Source organism: Salvelinus fontinalis, chromosome 21 (assembly GCF_029448725.1).
Source record: "Salvelinus fontinalis isolate EN_2023a chromosome 21, ASM2944872v1, whole genome shotgun sequence".
In the NCBI taxonomy this organism is placed as follows: domain Eukaryota; kingdom Metazoa; phylum Chordata; class Actinopteri; order Salmoniformes; family Salmonidae; genus Salvelinus; species Salvelinus fontinalis.
In genome coordinates, this window is record NC_074685.1 from 42,335,363 (window position 1) to 42,355,919 (window position 20,557).

At 43.3% G+C, this 20,557-nt stretch overlaps 1 protein-coding gene across 1 annotated transcript; it reads right to left on the reverse strand.

Annotated features, from left to right (window-relative positions):
* Nucleotides 1-8,085: 8,085 nt before the first annotated feature.
* ccn1l1 (cellular communication network factor 1, like 1) lies at nucleotides 8,086-12,566 on the reverse strand. The gene is made up of 5 exons (XM_055875307.1): nucleotides 12,189-12,566; nucleotides 11,192-11,405; nucleotides 10,654-11,010; nucleotides 10,339-10,541; nucleotides 8,086-10,008 (listed from the first exon to the last, which is right to left on the reverse strand). Exons 1-5 carry the CDS (start codon nucleotides 12,270-12,272, stop codon nucleotides 9,703-9,705), a joined length of 1,164 nt encoding a protein of 387 aa, XP_055731282.1. The 5' UTR covers nucleotides 12,273-12,566; the 3' UTR covers nucleotides 8,086-9,702.
* Between the last annotated feature and the right edge of the window lie 7,991 nt (nucleotides 12,567-20,557).

Consider the following 20,557-nt stretch of genomic DNA (forward strand, 5'->3'; position numbering starts at 1 on the left):
CCGCTACCTAGCTAGCCATTTCACATCGGTTACACTAGCAATGATTAACAACTAACTTGACAGAGCTTGAAAAATATTGTACAATCCAGGTTTCGCAAAGCTCTTAGAGACTTACCCAGAAAGACTCACAGCTGTAATCACTGCCAAAGGTGATTTTAACATGTATTGACTCAGGGGATTGAATACTTATCTAATCAAAATATATTAGTGTTTTATTTTCTTTCTTTTTTAGAAATGTTCTTCCACTTTGACAATAGAGTATTTTCTGTAGATCGTTGATAAATAATGACAATTAAATGTATGTCAATCCCATTTTGTAACATTAAAGTGTGGAAAAAGTCAAGGGGTGGGAATACTTTCTGAAGGCACTGTTTGCTTCTTCAAAGTTTGGAATTTCAGTTGTTTACTATAGCACCCCCCTTTGGCCAATCAGTGCAATTTTTTTTAATTTTGGAAATGCGGGATCTCTATGGCAAGTTGCATCATTTACCCAAGTTTAGTCAAAATCAGGCCAATACTGTCGAGATATCGCATGTGACGAATTTACAGAGACAGCTCCACAGTCCCCTCATCGATTTCATCGTGGAGGACAACTAACACCTCCAATAATAAAACTGAAATGCAAATCCATTATCATTTGCATTCATACAAAAATAGAATGTCAAAGCAGGTTCAATGGTGTGTCAGAGAATCAAATAACATTGTAAATGTTTCTTCTTTCCAAAGTACAATACAGACGTTTAAGTGTGTAGAATCAATAATCAAACGCACAGGCATGTTAGTAGGCTCTTAAGTCATCTTATTATCATTTCATGGTTGGTTTACTTTCCACGCCACTCCATGCACATGCAAGTATCTCCCGCTGGCTCCGGGCTTCTGCATCCATCCCATCATTAACATGTATATTACCTGCTCAGGGGTTATACCGTGGTCACCATGGACCCCTCTGAAACTCCCTTTCTCCCGTGTGTCATTGGTGTTGGTTTCAAAGAGGAAGACAGCAGTTTGTGATTGTATTCAAATCCCCTCCTGCATACAAAGGCTTCAAACATGCCCTCACCCTTTCCCTCAAAGCCCCAAGGGTGATCACAACCAATCTCTCTTTGATGGGACACAAGAGTCCCCACCCCTCTCACTGACTGCCAGGGTGAATGTAGGAGGGGTCCTCCCTTATTCTGATCTTTGATCCTCTTGAAGCTGATACCATTCCTGAGTTAGAGGAATAGTGACATGGGGAGGAAGACAGTTAAATGAGAGGGAGATAACTGCAAAATGTAAATGTAGAGGGTGTGCCCTGTGCCAAGAAACTAAAAAAAGAGGAACAACTTATGTCTGGTGTGCAAGGAGCCCATCCAGTCTGTGGTGCTCACATATCTCAGCAAGAGCGCTAGGTTAAATTGTGTTTGAGAGCATTTTTTTTACTCTATATGGTTAAAGTTGTGAGAAATGGATGCAATTGTTGCAATAATTTGTAAGTGGGTGTAACAGATGTAAATCGTACTCTCCTTGCGTTGTGTTTTGTCCAAATAAATCACATCAGCCAGTGGTCCCAGTTGAGCATAATTTATTTCTGTTGCTGTTGTTAAATAGGAAACAGCACGTTAGTTGTGCAGGCCTTAACGGTATTGATGGCTGTAGATTTCAAAATCCCTTGCATCACATTTTCATACTGGGCAAACAAAATACAAAACAAAATATAACATTTGTAAATACCTGTTGTTAAATGGGAAACAGCACGTTAGTTGTGCAGGGCGTAACGGTATTGATGGCTGTCGATGGCAAAATCTGTAGCATGAAGACAGCTGTGTTAGCAGTGGGTTTATGTGACCATTACATCGGTGTATGCTAGCTAACACACTTATTTACAGCAATCATATGCCAAAGCACATCCCAGAAAGCCCCTCAATCCCTAACAGGTACCATATACCCACACATGTATAAATCAGTAACGTACAACAAACGTGTACACATTGTAAAATATAAAACAGTATTCAGAACATGCCCTACCCTTGGCATCACATTTTCATACTGGGAAGACCTGACGTTCGCGATCTCCCCCTATCTGCAAGCGGGGCCAATCACAACACACCTTATTGTCATCAGAGTTGAACCAACCAATAAGAATGATTGAACATTAAATACACATTTCTTTAGAGGCAAGTGGAAACATAACCAACCCTGTTACATGGGCAGCATAAACTAATATGGGAATCCTGCACCGAGTAGATCTGCCTCAGCATGGTAGCTAAATTGGCTAGCTTAGCTAGATACAATATTACCCTAAATACTAATATGACCTGTTATGTTATTATGGAATAAATAATAAAGAAAGTCTTTATGTGAAATGCTAGCTCAAACAATCAAAGATGTCAACACAAGTTAGGAAGTTAGAATATCAAGCTAACTTAGCTATTTACATTTAAAAATCCATATGGGCTAGCTAGTTAGTGGCTCACATGGGAAAAATGCTGAGCTGGCTATTAGCCCGCATTAGATAAATTAGGTGGCCTAGCTAGCATGGCATGGCTGGCTGGTTGTTGGTCCATGGTGACAAAATGTGTGCGCTAGCTAGAGCCCTGCTTTTTTGTCATGGACCAACATAGCTAGCTAGCTAGCAAGAAAATAAAAATCAATATGAATTTAAAGGGATACTTCGGGATTTTGGAAATGAGGCCTTTTATCTACTTCCACAGAGTCAGATTAATTTGTGAATACCATTTGCATGTCTCTGTCCAGTATGAATGAAGTTGGAGGTAGTTTCACGAGCCAACGCTACCTAGCGTTAGCGCAATGACTGGAAGTCTATGGGTATCATGCTAGATGCAGTAAAGAGGTCAATCGAACTCAACCAAAACAATGGTATTTCCATGGAAATGCTTGGGGGAAAGCGCGCGAATATCCCCATTGCCCCCCAGCAAAATGTATCTACATTTAGGCTATTGTTTATTTGTGTATTTCACACTATGTTAAGGTAAGAATCGGAGTATAATGCTTGTATGGATGTCAACCCCAACACATGTTCATGTCATTGTCACCAATCAACTGCTGAAATTTTGCGAGTGGGGAGAGAGCGAGAAAGGATGGGGGAGGAGGCTTGGAGCGCTGGGCATCTTGTTGTTATGACATGTATTATCTGAATTCTTCTCGAATAAAAAAATCTCTCTCCCTAATTTCTGAATCCCATTTGTAACGCCAATAGGCTACTAGACTACACTTCGGTGGGGCTGGGGAAGGTTTCCTACACACACACTGACTGGCAGAGATTTTCAGCTTCCAGGCAGGCGTCCACTGGAGGTTTCTGAGTGACAGAGTGTGGGCTTTGCATTTGTGCTTTGTTTAGCATTTTTTTGTGGGGATGGAAAAAAATTACGTTATTAACCTGTTCATATAAAAGAGGCTACCTGCCGCCCCAGGATACTAAGCTACCTGATGCTCCAGATACTCAACTTGTCTAAAGAAGGCCAGTTTTATTGTTTTTTTAATCAGAACAACACAATTGTGCTAACACAATTGCAAAAGGGGTTTCTAATGATCAATTAGCATTTTAAAATGATATTCTTGGATTAGCTAACACAATGTGCCATTGGAACACAGGAGTGATGGTTGCTGATAATGGGCCTCTGTACGCCTATGTAGATATTCCATAAAAAATCAGCCGTTTCCAGCTACAATAGTCATTTACAACATTAACAATGTCTACACTGTGTATTTCTGATCAATTTGATGTTGATCACTTGAGTATCTTACCAGGTTATTTTCAGATGATCTCATTTTGCAATTAGTTTGTTTCCCCTCTTCTCCCTGCTCTCCCTCACAATTCTTCAATTCCTCCTCTTCCCTCCCCCTTTTCTCCTTCCCTCTCCCTCCTCCCCTCTCCCTTCCCCCTTCACCTCTTTCCTGTCTGTCTATCTGTCTACCTCTCCATTTGTTTGTCAATCAGCCTCTTGTATATTTCTCTGTCTTTCTGTGCCAATCTGTTTGTCTCCTCCTCCATGTTCTGTTTGACTGTTACAGCATACCGTTAATTTGAGAGGACTGTTAAAAAAGGAAGGAGAAAAGGAAAATGCTGTTTGTTTTTTATCCAGACATTCGGCAGCTCACTCAAAACTCTTGAGAATCTCTGGTGTAAAAGTAAAGTAAAACTGGATTCATGTTTTTTAATTGTTTTATCCAGATCTTCAGGAGAGCAGCTCATTCCAGGATTTTGTGTATCTCTTTTCTTAAAAAAGACAAAGAAAAGATACTGATGGTTCATGGCATGTTTTAAGTGCCTGTGTTGAATAAAACAAAATGTTAATTTAGCATTGTTTTCATCAATTATTCCACTGAACAACCAGATAAACATAGTATTAGTGTATATCTAAAATAATTAGCTAAACAAAAGTTGATAGAACTTTTTACTGTTGTTAATGCAATTTCCCTTTGATTCAAATATTCAAATTTTTTACTGACTGGTAAAAAATAAAATACCGGTAGACTATCGGTATCTGTTTGTGTAATATGTGCATTACCCTGTTAACAATATTTTAATTTATTTTACCTTTATTTTACCAGCAAGTCATACTGAGACCAAATTCTTAAACCTTTATTTTTGGCATCTCCATATATACTTCCATAAATGTTTTCAACTGGTACCGGGGGACCTTCAGACGAGTCTTGTGAGAGCAAAACAACCGACATGTACAGTACCAGTCAAAAGTTTGAGCGCACCTACTCATTCAAGGTCAAATAACCAAAAAAGTGTTCAAGAAATCAAAATATATTTTATATTTGAGATTCTTCAAAGTAGTCACCCTTTGCCTTGATGACAGCTTTGCACACTCTTGGCATTCTCTCAACCAGCTTCATGAGGTAGTCACCTGGAATGCATTTCCATAAACAGGTGTGCCTTATTAAAAGTTAATTTGTGGAATTTATTTCCTTCTTAATGCATTTGAGCCAATCAATTGTGTTGTGAAAAGGTAGAAGAAGATAGCTCTATCTGTTAAAAGACCAAGTCCATATTATGGCAAGAATAGCTCAAATAAGCAAAGAGAAACGACATTCCATCATTACTTTAAGACATGAAGGTCAGTAAATGTAGAACATTTCAAGAATTTTGAAAGTTTCTTCAAGTGCAGTCGCAAAAACCATCAAGCACTATAATGAAACTTGCGCTCATGAGGACCGCCATAGGAAAGGAAGACCCAGAGTTACCTCTGCTACAGAGGATAAGTTAATTAGAGTTACCAGCCTCAGAAATTGCAGCCCAAATAAATGCAACACAGAGATCCATAAACAGACATCTCAACATCAACTGTTCAGTGGAGGCAGCGTGAATGGGGTCAAATTGCTGCAAAGAAACCACTACTAAAGGACACCAATAATAAGAAGAGACTTGCTTGGGCCAAGAAACACGAGCAATGGACATTAGACCGGTCCAAATTTGAGATTTTTGGTTCCAACCGCCATTTCTTTGTGAGACGCAGAGTAGGCGAACGGATGATCTCCACATGTGTGGTTCCCGCCGTGAAACATGGAGGAGGAGGTGTGATGGTGTGGGGGTGCTTTGCTGGTGACACTGTCAGTGATCTATTTAGAATTTAAGGCACACTTAACCAGCATGGCTACCACAGCATTCTGCAGAGATACGCCATCCCATCTGGTTTGCACTTAGTGGGACTAGCATTTGTTTTTCAACAGGACAATGATCCAACACACCTTCAGGCTGTGTAAGGGCTATTTGACCGAGAAGGAGAGTAATGAAGAGCTGCATCAGATGGCCTGGCCTCCACAATCACCTGACCTCAACCCAATTGAGATTGTTTGGGCTGAGTTGGACTGCTGAGTGAAGGAAAAGCAGCCAACAAGTGCTCAACATATGTTTGAACTCCTTCAAGACTGTTGGAAAAACATTCCAGGTGAAGCTGGTTGAGAGAATGCCAAGAGTGTGCAAAGCTGTCATCAAGGCAAAGTGTGGCTACTTTGATGAATCTAAAAAATTAAATCTATTTTTGTTTGTTTCATAATAGCTTTAGCTTTATTTGTGACCTATGCACAAATTAGAATCGTTTGATAGCAGAGCATAAGAGAGTTGCCACATCAATGTTACACTAGTTAACACTAGTTAATTAGTTAAGTTATTGTTAATAAATGTTATATTCCAATGTTATTTAATGTTTTTAGTTATATTCCATTCCAATATTATATTCCAATTAATATTCTTTTTTATGAATTAAAAACAACTATTGAAAACAACTTTAGTTCTCGGTTTTCAAGATTTTATTATCTCGATCCACAACACACATCGCTGTTGTTTTCTATTGCCAGTAGAGGGTAGTATTTCCATTGCCTCCAAAGATCCAGGATTGGGTATATACAAAATTACTTCCTAGAATACAGGCTGTTCTATTGTGGCTGTATTCTATGATTTCGTAAGTGAAAATTCAAAAAAAAATCTGCCATAATCTATAAAACCTGGCATAAATTACCCTGCTTTTCTTGATTTAAAAAAAGTGGTATACATGGTGCTTGTATCATATGAACATTTGTGTTTGATTACTCTGTGACCTCTCCCACCCCTTCCTTCCCCTGTCAATCCCGTCACATCCCACCTGCGGGACCCCAGGCTTCCGACATTCAGTGTTTCCTGTTCCTCCGTCAGGGCCGTGCTAACACTCACAGCTCTCTGCGAGGCAGCGCTACACCTGGGCCTTCCTGTCTGCTCTCACAGCCAATGTACACTCCGACATTAGTTACACACAATTCTACACACAATTCTACTCTCTGCGAGGCAGTGCTACACCTGGGCATTCCTGTCCGCTCTCTCAGCCAATGTACACTCCGACATTAGTTACACACAATTCTACACATTATACCAACTCACACACCCACAAAGGATTCCAGCTGTACAATCCCACGCTTCTCCTCCTTTCTCCTCCCTCTTGTACTTTCTTTTCCTGAATTACATGCCCTTGGCCTGCTAACAGCTTAAAACATTCTTACCGTTTTTTTATTAATAAAGTTGATCACAATGAGAATAATAGTGCATTTTATTCATATGTATAGTGTTTTTCCAGGTCCCAAGGGCATTAATGCATCACATTGATCATTGACATGAAAAGTCTATGAAAATCAAGGTGAAACTATTTTGCTAAATTTGGTAACAGTTGCAAATGTAAGACTTTCTACCTCAATATTGACAACATGAGTCTTGAACAAAGAAGGGAATGCCACCCTCGTATATAAAAAAAATGAATCTGGTTTCTGTAAAAACATAAGTGCCTCTTCTCACAACACTTTAAGGTTAGACTTTAAGGTTTCCCGGTAAACATTTAATTTATTCATAGCAGTAGTGAATACCACCAAGATTTCTACGACCACTGCTACAATATTTAGTTGTTGTTGTTGCTCTTGTAGTATGGGTGGGTAGTACCATGCTAGTAATTGCAGCAGTGGTCGTGGAAATCATGGTGGTATTAGTGGCATGCAGTAGTAGTGGCAGCAGTGGAAGTAATCATCCTTGGCTTCACGGCTGACATCAAGTATGCATCGGCATGGTGTGGGGAGGTCAGTGTGGATAGTTAGTCACGGAGCGCGGAGGAGAGTGTCGGGTCTGAGAAACAAGGATACAGTGTGTGGTATTTGTGAGACGGCTGCAATGTTTGCCATGTGAAACTGGGCCTGGACTCTGTGTACTAACCTACAGGAACTTGAACCGAGGCCTTAACCCTAGTCCACAGTTCCACAGCAAATAACACTGTCAGGTGGGTCTCTCCGTCCCACTAGTCTCTTATTGAAACCTTCCCCTGTCCGTCCCCCAGTCAGCTTCAGGGTGTTCCACCTGGCTCTCTTCTGGGTCTCATTACAAAAATCTCATTCACTGATTTGTGATTGACAATGGGGACTGTATCATATTTGTACACAAATATCTAGTAATGATATCTATACAAAATAATACATTTTAGACTGTAGAGTAATCAAACCAAATCACAGACTAGATGTGTGGGTGTGTGTACTGGTAAACAGAAAAGTGGGACACAAATTATGGGGACAAAATATCACGCACATTTGTTTTTGTAGAAATACATATATTTTCATGGCGTTTGTAATTTTTTTACAAGAGGCACTTTCATTATAAGACATTTATTGAATATATTAATCAAAATAAAGTGATATAAATTAACATATAACATTCTCGGTCCACTATTGTTTATATTCTGTGCACCTCGAAAAAGGAGGTAATATCCAAAACATGTCACTCCATCATTAAGTGAAGTCTGTACAGATAGAGACGATACGAAACAGACATATATACCTAATGACAAACAAATCAACATTGCCTAACTGTACAAAGTATAGTAAATACATATTTACAAGTCATCACTACAATAATTAAACATGAATAACTTACAAAAGTCCATTTAAAACCTCTGTGTCTATAACAATGATGATTCATATTTGAGAGTGTAAACCATGAACACCTGTGCATTTATATTCTTGCCCATCAAATTTGATAGGAGGTCCACTGACAGAGATCATTTGTAGAATGCACACAATCGCCCACAGATCTGCCACTTACTGAACACAAGCAAAACAGACAAGTGAAAAGGGCAGTAAGGCTCTAAAGACGTTTGTCAGAAGGGATGCTACGCAAATGTCTCTGTGAGATTGCCTGTCTGAAATTCAGTCTAACCTTTCTCATTGGGTAGTTATAAGTACAGTCCCACAGAGTACAATTCACCATTCCAAACTACAGTAACACAGAAGCACCCCCAACTGTCTTTTAAATTCAGTCAGTCAGTCCATCACTGAAGTTATATGGAGGTGCTGATTTTTGGGTGTGACTGAAGACCAAACCAAAACCATTGGATTATGGGGGGAGTTACCACCAGTGAGAGAATGAGAGAGAGAAAGTGTTGGGTACACAATTAGGCAGCTGTAAGAGTAAAACAGTTCACTACATCGCATCAGTGTCCTTCCCCCAGCTGATGGAGCCTTCCATATGGGGTGAGGGCAGACTGGAGACAGGGCAAGTGGGAGTCCTGGGGTAAAGGAACACAGACTGGAGACAGGACAGGGGGAGTCCTGGGGTAAAGGAACACAGACTGGAGACAGGACAGGGGGGAGTCCTGGGGTAAAGGAACACAGACTGGAGACAGGGCAGGGGGGAGTCCTGGGGTAAAGGAACACAGACTGGAGACAGGGCAGGGGGGAGTCCTGGGGTAAAGGAACACAGACTAAATACAGGACAGGGGGGAGTCCTGGGGTAAAGGAACACAGACTGGAGACAGGGCAGGGGGGAGTCATGGGGTAAAGGAACACAGACTAAAGACAGGACAGGGGGGAGTCCTGGGGTAAAGGAACACAGACTGGAGACAGGACAGGGGGGAGTCCTGGGGTAAAGGAACACAGACTGGAGACAGGACAGGGGGGAGTCCTGGGGTAAAGGAACACAGACTGAAGACAGGGCAAGGGGGAGTCCTGGGGTAAAGGAATACAGACTGGAGACAGGGCAGGGGGGAGGCCTGGGGTAAAGGAACACAGACTGGGGTAAAGAGGCTACGGCAGCAATAAACCCTGGGGTTAGGGAACAGGAAACGTTTTTGGAACGAGGGAAGGTGACAGTGAGATTAGGGAAAAGGTGAACCCTGGAGTCGAGGGCCAGAGTCAGGTCAAGGGCATGTTCTTGTGGCGAGAAATGCTAGTGTTTAGACATGGGGCTCAGTGGGAGAAGGTATGGATGTCGTTAGGCAGGCTGAGAGAGCCCGGGGAGGCAAGCCCTTGACTTTGACAGCTCTGGCTGCAGCGGCAACGCTGGATCCACATCACGCTACGGGTAAAGTCCTGCCTGCCCCCGGGACAGCGGAAGTGAAGGTTCACCGTGCGCGTCAGAGAAGGAGTGCAGCAGCTGCCTTCGGCACACAAACCACAGGAACGAGGACGATACTGGCGCGCTGTAGAGCAGCCGCTGAACTTGATCCGGACAGGTTTGCGAGGACGTATTGTGCGTTGGCACTTCTTCCCTTTCTGTAAGAGAAATGGGGTCACAGGTCAAAATACATACACCCTGACAGCACAGGAGGTTGGTGGCCCACCTTAATTGGGGAGGATGTGCTCGTGGTAATGGCTGGAGCGGAATTAGTGGAATGGTGTCAAACACATGGTTTGCATTTCATTAGCTCCGTTCCAGCCTTTATTATGAGCTGTACTCCCCTCAGCCTCCACTGTTTGACAGGAGGATAGCTGTGAATTACACATGGTACAATTCCATAACCTGTCTAGTGGTCAATTTATAGTAGTGTAATTCCCATTTGATGATCCTGGACCATTGTGTTTCACACATTGTCCATGTCTTACCTTGGGAGAAGGGGTGAGGGCAAGATCACACTGCCGGATCTGGCACAGTCGTGTCTCTCTGGCCAACCGACACTCAGCGTTGCTACTGGTTACTCGGCTGGACACGCCCATCCCACACGTGGCTGAGCAAGGCGACCAATCAGTGGTTTGCAGGAAGCAGGTTGAGGGAAGTAAGGCATGGGACTGGGGGGAGGAGATCCACTCTGTAAGAAGAGAGGGCCAAACATGATCCATGAGGAACACCATTCTCCTCTGATTGATACAAAACATTACAAATGTATATTTCATAACAAAAAAGAGAGTATCATTATGTACCTTGATATGACGCTCCAGCACTTGAGTCCCAGGGGGTGGGAGCCAGGAGCAGCTCATTGCTGGTAAGATCAGGGTGCTGGGGTGGGGAATGAGGTGGAGCGTGGTCAACCTCTCTGGAGTCCTCCTTGATATGGTTGTCATCGTCACAAAGCCACTCCTCACAGCAGCGTCCTGGCAGCCTGGCCAGCCGGGGCCGGGAGCAGTGCCAACCTGGTAGTGGTACCTGGTGTGGGCACAGGGGCATGCAGCCCACCACGCCGTCCATACAGCTGCACTGGTGCTGGCAGCTGGGCTGGAAGTCCTCCCCGTGTTGGTAGACCCGGCCGTTCAGCTCACAGGGACGACCCATGGCCTCAGCTGGGACAGGAGCAATGCATTTTTGTACAATCATTGTCGCTTTTGTGTATTTCATTATATTCATCAGAGTTAACATTGTCGATAATATTATCAGTGCCAATCGAAGGTGGATAGGGAATGTCAATCATAGCATAAGTATGTCCAGTCCCACCCTAGGCCATTTCGATGTCCATGCACTTACCTCGACACAGTCCTGTCTCCGGATCTCCTCCAGACCCTAGGTGGCAGTGCAGGCCCTTGATGTGGTCACAGGGCTGGCTAGGGCTGCAGTCCTGGTTGTACTGCCTGGCACACACCTTACAGCAGCCACAGGAGTCTGTCACCCAGCTGACGCCTGGTGGGCATGAGGGCGGTGAGGTGGGGCACGAGCACTGCCGCGGGCATCCACCCTGCACCTGGGAAGCACAGCGAGAGGATTGAGAGTTAGTGTGTATATGTTCACTGCAGGGCACAGGGGAAGGGTATCCCTTTGGTGTTGGAAGCCACCACAGAAGAGGGATTGTACAATGCTTGAGTAAATATCCAGAGGAGAAAAAATGGTGTAATCAAGTGTATACCTAGAATAAGGTTAACCAAAGATCTAAAGTCCTCTTGGCTATCCACAAGCAAAAACTCTTACTGCTATTTCAGACATGTTCATTTACAGTATGCAGGTCAAATATCAGCTAACACTCAGCAGAAATTACTCTCCAAATTCTCTGATTGTGTACCCAAATATCCTAATAATTAAACTGTGATTGTACAAAGGAATTTGATTTAGAACAATGCTTTCATTCAAACCGGCACCCTGTTCTAATCTTGTTAGGACACATTTCTGCTTCTACCTTTCTAAGCATGATTGTTACACATCAGCCTGGAGTAACTCAGACTAGATCATCAGGCTCAAAAGTATCAAACAAGCCCTAAATTCAAATGTATCTATGGAAATGATTTTATTAATTTGTTCAAAGATCCCTGTCTCCTTATTTCAGTCAATAGATGGACAATTTAATATGCATAATTTGAAATGAATTTGACCACAATATATACTTGCAATTTCTCAATTTTAATATTAAAGATGACATTGTATAATTTTTAAGAGCTTATGGTGAAGTATGTAGAACCCGATGATGTAAAGACACTCTTTTGAATGGAGAGTGGTAAAAGCACACATATGAAACACTTTAAAAAGTACTTACCAGCATGACAGTGCAAGATAGAAACACCACAGAGGAGATGCTTGCTTGTCGCATCATTGTCCACAAAGAAAACGTGATTTTCATGGGTTCGGGAAAAAAATGAATACAAAGTTTTCCCAATATGTCAGCTAGACTCTTCACTCTCAGGGCTAGCAGTGTCAAAAGACGCAGTGATCAAACCAATGTGAAGAAGAGGAGCTGTTCACTGCTTTCAAATGACATCTCCCTGTATCTTCTCATCTATCCGAAGGAGATGTGGGTGAGCCTGTCTGTTTTTGTGTTTTCTAAGGAGAAAATTCAAGTCCAACTTGATCCGTTTCTATGGAGAGGGAAGTAGTCAGCACAGCTCAGCTCAACTCAGGCTCTTCGCAACTTCATTAAGAGATTTTCACAGTGGCTCCCCCTTTTATAGAGGCCAGACGTCCCTGTGTGACATCATCACAAGCCCTCTCTCAGATGCTAGAGAGGGCAAAGGGGGGCAGGGAAATGATGACAGATGGACAGACAGAGGGGGGCAGGGAGGGAGATGAGAACAGACAGACAGACAGACAGACAGAAGGGAGCAGGGAGGAAGATGAGAGCAGACAGCGAGACAGAGGGGGACAGGGAGGGAGACGAGGACAGACAGACAGACAGACAGAGACAGACAGACAGAGGGGGGAGATGAGGACAGACAGATAGATAGAGGGAGGGGTATAGGAGGACAGTCAGACAGACAGACAGAGGGAGGGGTATAGGAGGGCAGCCAGACAGACAGAGGGGGGAGGGAGGGAGATGAGGACAGACAGACAGGGGGAGGGGTATAGGAGGGCAGCCAGACAGACAGAGGGAGGGAGGGGTATAGGAGGACAGACAGACTGAGGACTTGGACAAATGAAGTCAGAGGGTGGGAAAAGAGCAAGGTTGTAGTAAAGCAACAGGAAAAAGGCCATATTGAGATGATGGTATCTAAAGAACCTTGTAATGCATTTTCCTAACAATGGAGGCTCCTCGTTTGTTTCTCCAAGACAGAGGTTAAAATGTCAATGAAAGTGTTCTATTGTGGCACAGTGATGGTAAGTGGGTTGTAGGAGAGCAATACACTGGAAATATATCTCATTTGACAGCATACAGGAAATAAGTACCCTCCAAAGGGGTTCAGTCCCCATAGGATAACCATTTTTGGTTGCAGGTAGAACCCTCTGTGGAAAGGAGCATTTTAGTCATTTAGCTTACAGTAGTGAGTGAATACATTTTCATTAAAAACAATGTCAAACCAATCCCCAGTGGGAATGGAACCCACAACCCTGGCGTTGCTCTACCAACTGAGCCACATGGAACACACAACCCTGGTGTTGCTCTACCAGCTCTACCAACTATCAATGGTTACAATGACTTTGGAAATGAGGAAAAGAAGCCAAGTATGTTCTGTATGTACACTGACACACAGCTATGCCCCCCCCCCCACCACCACACACACACACACACACACACACACACACACACACACACACACACACACACACACACACACACACACACACACACACACACACACACATATACACACACACACACACACACACACACACACACACACACACACACACAAACACGTTCCAGGAAACAAAGATTCCCTGGCCTTAAAGTCTGCTTGTTTACACAGGGCCAAAGAACACCTCCATTGTCAAACCTGCGGGGACGTTACCTAAAAACGGCAAAAAAAGTGTTTATGTTTGACTTGAGCAGGAAGTCCTAGCGTCAGTAAGAGCTTGGGTAGTCGCTGTTATGAAACACAGGAAATGTAATTTAGCACATCTCAGTCAGGAGAACTGCTGAAAGGCAAGGTTGGTTCCTCTGACTAATGCCTCTCACCGTGGATGCAGACAGTCTGTCAGACTGGGCCCTCTCTCCAACAAACCACCGGGACATCACACACACACGGTACATATCTCCAGCTTGGGCCAGTGACACGCTCGGCCTGGGATCAAGCCTCAAAATATGAGAGCGGGGTCCTCGCGCTCAGCGAGAGTGAGAGGGAGAAGTTATGTTAGAAAAAATTATGATAAATGTGTTGTGGTGTACATGACAAAATGAGGTCACAGTGGAAGCCAGTTGAGTGAATAATACCATGGTAGTACAGTACTTGTAAGGTAAGGGGTGAATATGAATCAATGATGTGGATAGATCTACACATGAAGGATAATCGTCACGTGCAGACGCTATCACATGCATCCCTTAACATCCAGATGGATAGAAAAATGCAAGTGACTTGGCAAGTCTAAAAACCCTAAGTCTTGGGAAGGCAGAGGTGAGTGTTAGACGTGTGGGTCAGATGCACATGCTGAACAATCCATCACCCATAATCAATCCAAGCAGGAAAGGGGGGGGGGGGTTCTGTTGGGTGTGTTTGAAAGACAGACCATGTGTTGCCAGTTTAACCAATGATATGTATTAACCTTAGATGAGTCCCAGGGGGCGCTGTTTTGAAGCTGCCACGCAGCCATTTTGGTACTTTGGATTTTGATAGAAATGCATGTATTAATGTCTACATTCGTTTTTGAAAAGTATATTATATTACAAACGCCTTAATGCATACTTTAAATTATTTAAAAATGATATAGAGTATATAAAAACCTATTCCTTAAAGTATTTTTTTTAGAGAGTACTAATGATACTCTCCCCACTTTAACAAATAAATACCTAAATACATGTAATTTTGTCCTTATTTGGTCATTTATTTGAAATATTGTAGAATTCCGTTCATTCCTATGGAGGACTGCTCCTTCTGAGGAGTACCAATATGGCCGACCAGTGGCTTCAAAGCCTCTCATTGGACATTACATAACATCAGCAATCCTGGGTTCATATACATCATTGATTTCAACACACTCATACATTGTCAGCCGTCCAGACAGACATATCCAGGGTGACAGCCAGTCCAGGTCAGGAGGGTCGAATCCATACATCACCAAGAGTTTCATAAGCCTCACAGCTGAGAGATGAACCACCTGCACAGTGTGAGGATCGAAGACCAGGTGGACGCATACCTGTGTGTGTGTGTGTGTGTGTGTGTGTGTGTGTGTGTGTGTGTGTGTGTGTGTGTGTGTGTGTGTGTGTGTGTGTGTGTGTGTGTGTGTGTGTGTGTGTGTGTGTGTGTGTGTGTGTGTGTGTGTGTGTGTATTTGTGTGTGTATTTGTGTGTGTGTGTGTATTTGTGTGTGTGTGTGTATTTGTGTGTGTGTGTGTGTGTGTGTGTGTGTGTGTGTGTGTGTGTGTGTGTATTTGTGTGTGTGTGTGTGTGTGTGTGTGTGTGTGTGTGTGTGTGTGTGTGTGTGTGTGTGTGTGTGTGTGTGTGTGTGTGTGTGTATAGACCTCTTTTAGTGCTTGCATACCGGTGTGTTTTGTCTATGTACTTGTGGATAAAGGCTTGGGTGCAGCACACTAAAAATCGACTGACTTTATTTCCTGGGCCACAATTTAACAACCTTGCAGCGTTGTATCCCAACCACTTGTTTTCTATGTAAATGTTCCACCCCCACAAAAAGCTAATTCCTTCTCCTCTGTTTTACATCACAATACAAGTACAACAACAAAACAAACGGGTGGGAAATTACCATGGAAACCACTGACTGACAAGTCTGGTCGAAGGTGCTACCAGTCAAAGGACGTATTTGTGACAGGCACAATAACCCCCGCCCCAAAAGAAACAAGAAACGCCCTCAATCAAATTATTTCAACACGGTTTGTGAGATGGAGCGGTTAGGAACCAGTCAGGAAACAGGCTGTTATGTTTAGGATGTGGAAAAGAGGGCCTTTCAGTCTCCCTGATGCTGACCTTGGTTTGAGTGGCACTCTTCATGTGTAGATAAGGTACTGGAGTATTTTTGTGTAGATAAGGTATTGGGGCATGAAAAACAGCGACCTGGCTCTACGTATTTTCATGGTTTGTGACTCACTGACACTGCCCCCAGTTAGAGATGAATAAAGCAGCCCAAGAGTTAACACACACAGGAACTTTATTCACACACACTGAGGAAGATGAACACGGGATGTACACAGGGATGAACATTGGGAAAGGTAGTGGAATGATAGTGGTTCTGTAATGGACGGAAATAGAGGTAATGAATACACACATACCAAATGAATACACCAGGGAAAGATTGCACAGATACATAATCTTACAGAATAAAGCAGTAATAGATGTCAAATGACTGTATAGATTCCATATGCCACCTGCAGAGTATTACACAACACAGTAAACTCAGAGGGTCAACATACAATAGGCAATAGTAGTAACTAACTATAAAGACCAATATACAAATGTCACACAACTCACTTTGGGCACGCACACCATCCCACACGTGCAGAGATATGAGTGAGTCCAGTTGTTGATGGGCAGAGACAGAGATGTTGCTCTCTACCACTGCTTGAGGGTGACTGACAGGTGACTGACTGTATTGTGTGACCTGCAGAGTCAAGAGGACGGGCAGATGTCCGGCCCACTAGTAACCTCCCTAGCAACCTACTGTATCAGGGCACAGGACACATAGGTCAGGGAGAGTTTGAGAGGCAGGTTTATGGTTCCCCCCAGACTCTCATGCTCCGGTCCTAGGGGATGGGCAGTGGAGTGTGCAGCTCAGGGTTGTGAGGTGCTGCTAACAGTCATTGGCAGGGAATTTGTAACAGCCACCCCCTAAAACTGTTGGAGCTAGGAAAACAACATTTCACTACACCCGCAATAACATCTGCAAAATATGTGTATGCGACCACTGTGTCCATTGCCTGGGAGGAGAGAGGAGAGCAGGCCCAGCGGCGGCAGCTCCCCACCTAAGGCAGGCCAGGCCCCAGCAGTGGAGAGCAGGCATGGAGGTGGTTCCCCCACAGAGGTGGGCTGTGCCCCAGCAGTGGAGAGCAGGCACGGAGGTGGTTCCCCCACAGAGGTGGGCTGTGCCCCAGCAGTGGAGAGCAGGCACGGAGGTGGTTCCCCCACAGAGGTGGGCTGTGCCCCAGCAGTGGAGAGCAGGCACGGAGGTGGTTCCCCCAAAGAGGTGGGCTGTGCCCCAGCAGGGGAGAGCAGGCACGGAGGTGGTTCCCCCACAGAGGTGGGCTGTGCACCAGCAGTGGAGAGCAGGCACGGAGGTGGTTCCCCCACAGAGGTGGGCTGTGCCCCAGCAGTGGAGAGCAGGCACGTGGTGTGCCCCCAGTGAAGAAACCAGAGGACAGCCCTGGAGCACGTGTAACGGATGTGAAATGGCTAGCTAGTTAGCGGGTACGCGCTAGTAGCATTTCAATCAGTTACGTCACTTGTTCTGAGACTTAAGTAGTGTTGCCCCTTGCTCTGCAAGGGCCGTGGCCTTTGTGGAGCGATGGGTAACGACCGTGCTTCGTGGGCGACCGTTGTTGATGTGTGCAGAGGGTCCCTGGTTCGCGCCTGTGTTGGGGCGAGGGGACGGTTTAAAGTTATACTGTTACACAGGCACCAACTGGAGCCCTGGAGCAGGCACCAACGGTAGACCCAGAGTCAGGGCCAGATTAGGAGGCAGTGCTGGTAAGTCCAGGGCAGATGGTGGATCAGCTTGGACCCCAGGAGCAGGAATGGGTCGTGCCTCTGGGACAGGACACAGGGGGATGTCTGGGTGGTCACCCCGGTAGATTTGGCTGGTGATGATCTGGTGGTGGGGAGAAATAGGGTCCAGTCAGCAATATAGGCTCACTACCGTGTGGCGATGCTGCAGGAATCTCATAGGCCGCCCGAGTTGGGGAGAGGGTTCCCCCAGACTCCTCGACAGCGGAGGGGGGATCGGGAATGATATCTGGTGTAGGCTCCGTAGCAGGTGACTCCTCAGAGCCAGTGGGGGCCCAGGACTTGACGTGTCCCTGCCCGGTATCAAACGCAGCCGTGTCTGACCACGGTGCCGGGGCTGGATAGACAATATAGTCACACCCAATAGTCAGTCACACCTGGCAACAGTTCCGGGGCAGAAGAGACAACTTCTTGCTGCTGTCCTTCATATGACTGTCCCATGCTCTCCACAGCAACCTGTTGGAGAGGACTCCCCTGCCAGGAAGAATCCAAAGATCTGGTCTTCTGTTGCATAATGCCAAGAAGTACAATAATAACAACAGGACTGTATCTAATAACCAGTAGTACAATAATAACAACAGGACTGTATCTAATAACCAGTAGTACAATAATAACAACAGGACTGTATCTAATAACCAGTAGTACAATAATAACAACAGGACTGTATCTAATAACCAGTAGTACAATAATAACAACAGGACTGTATCTAATAACCAGTAGTACAATAATAACAACAGGACTGTATCTAATAACCAGTAGTACAATAATAACAACAGGACTGTATCTAATAACCAGTAGTACAATAAAACAACAGGGCTGTATCTAATAACCAGTAGTACAATAATAACAACAGTACGGTGTCTAATAACCAGTAGTACAATAATAACAACAGGGCGGTATCTAATAACCAGTAGTACAATAAAACAACAGGACTGTATCTAATAACCAGTAGCACAATAATAACAGGGCTGTATCTAATAACCAGTAGTACAATAATAACAACAGGACTGTATCTAATAACCAGTAGCACAATAATAACAACAGGACTGTATCTAATAACCAGTAGTACAATAAAACAACAGGGCTGTATCTAATAACCAGTAGCACAATAATAACAACAGGACTGTATCTAATAACCAGTAGTACAATAAAACAACAGGGCTGTATCTAATAACCAGTAGTACAATAATAACTACAGTACGGTGTCTAATAACCAGTAGCACAATAATAACAACAGGAAATATCTAATAACCAGTAGCAGAATAATAACAACAGGACTGTATCTAATAACCAGTAGCACAATAATAACAACAGTACGGTGTCTAATTAACAGTAGTACAATAATAACAACAGGACTGTATCTAATAACCAGTAGAACAATAAAACAACAGGACTGTATCTAATAACCAGTAGCACAATAATAACAACAGTACGGTGTCTAATAACCAGTAGCACAATAATAACAACAGTACGGTGTCTAATAACCAGTAGTACAATAATAACAACAGGACTGTATCTAATAACCAGTAGTACAATAAAACAACAGGGCTGTATCTAATTAACAGTAGCACAATAATAACAACAGTACGGTGTCTAATAACCAGTAGCACAATAATAACAGCAGGGCTGTATCTAATAACCAGTAGCACAATAATAACAACAGTACGGTGTCTAATAACCAGTAGCACAATAATAACAGCAGGGCTGTATCTAATAACCAGTAGCACAATAATAACAACAGTACGGTGTCTAATAACCAGTAGTACAATAATAACAACAGGGCGGTATCTAATAACCAGTAGTACAATAAAACAACAGGACTGTATCTAATAACCAGTAGCACAATAATAACAGGGCTGTATCTAATAACCAGTAGTACAATAATAACAACAGGACTGTATCTAATAACCAGTAGCACAATAATAACAACAGGACTGTATCTAATAACCAGTAGTACAATAAAACAACAGGGCTGTATCTAATAACCAGTAGCACAATAATAACAACAGGACTGTATCTAATAACCAGTAGTACAATAAAACAACAGGGCTGTATCTAATAACCAGTAGTACAATAATAACTACAGTACGGTGTCTAATAACCAGTAGCACAATAATAACAACAGGAAATATCTAATAACCAGTAGAACAATAAAACAACAGGACTGTATCTAATAACCAGTAGCACAATAATAACAACAGTACGGTGTCTAATAACCAGTAGCACAATAATAACAACAGTACGGTGTCTAATAACCAGTAGTACAATAATAACAACAGGACTGTATCTAATAACCAGTAGTACAATAAAACAACAGGGCTGTATCTAATTAACAGTAGCACAATAATAACAACAGTACGGTGTCTAATAACCAGTAGCACAATAATAACAGCAGGGCTGTATCTAATAACCAGTAGCACAATAATAACAACAGTACGGTGTCTAATAACCAGTAGCACAATAATAACAGCAGGGCTGTATCTAATAACCAGTAGCACAATAATAACAACAGTACGGTGTCTAATAACCAGTAGCACAATAATAACAGCAGGGCTGTATCTAATAACCAGTAGCACAATAATAACAACAGTACGGTGTCTAATAACCAGTAGCACAATAATAACAACAGTACGGTGTCTAATAACCAGTAGCACAATAATAACAACAGTACGGTGTCTAATAACCAGTAGCACAATAATAACAACAGCACGGTGTCTAATAACCAGTAGCACAATAATAACAACAGTAATACCATACAGTGAGGCTATACAAATGGGCAACATAAATAGCAATTATTACACATA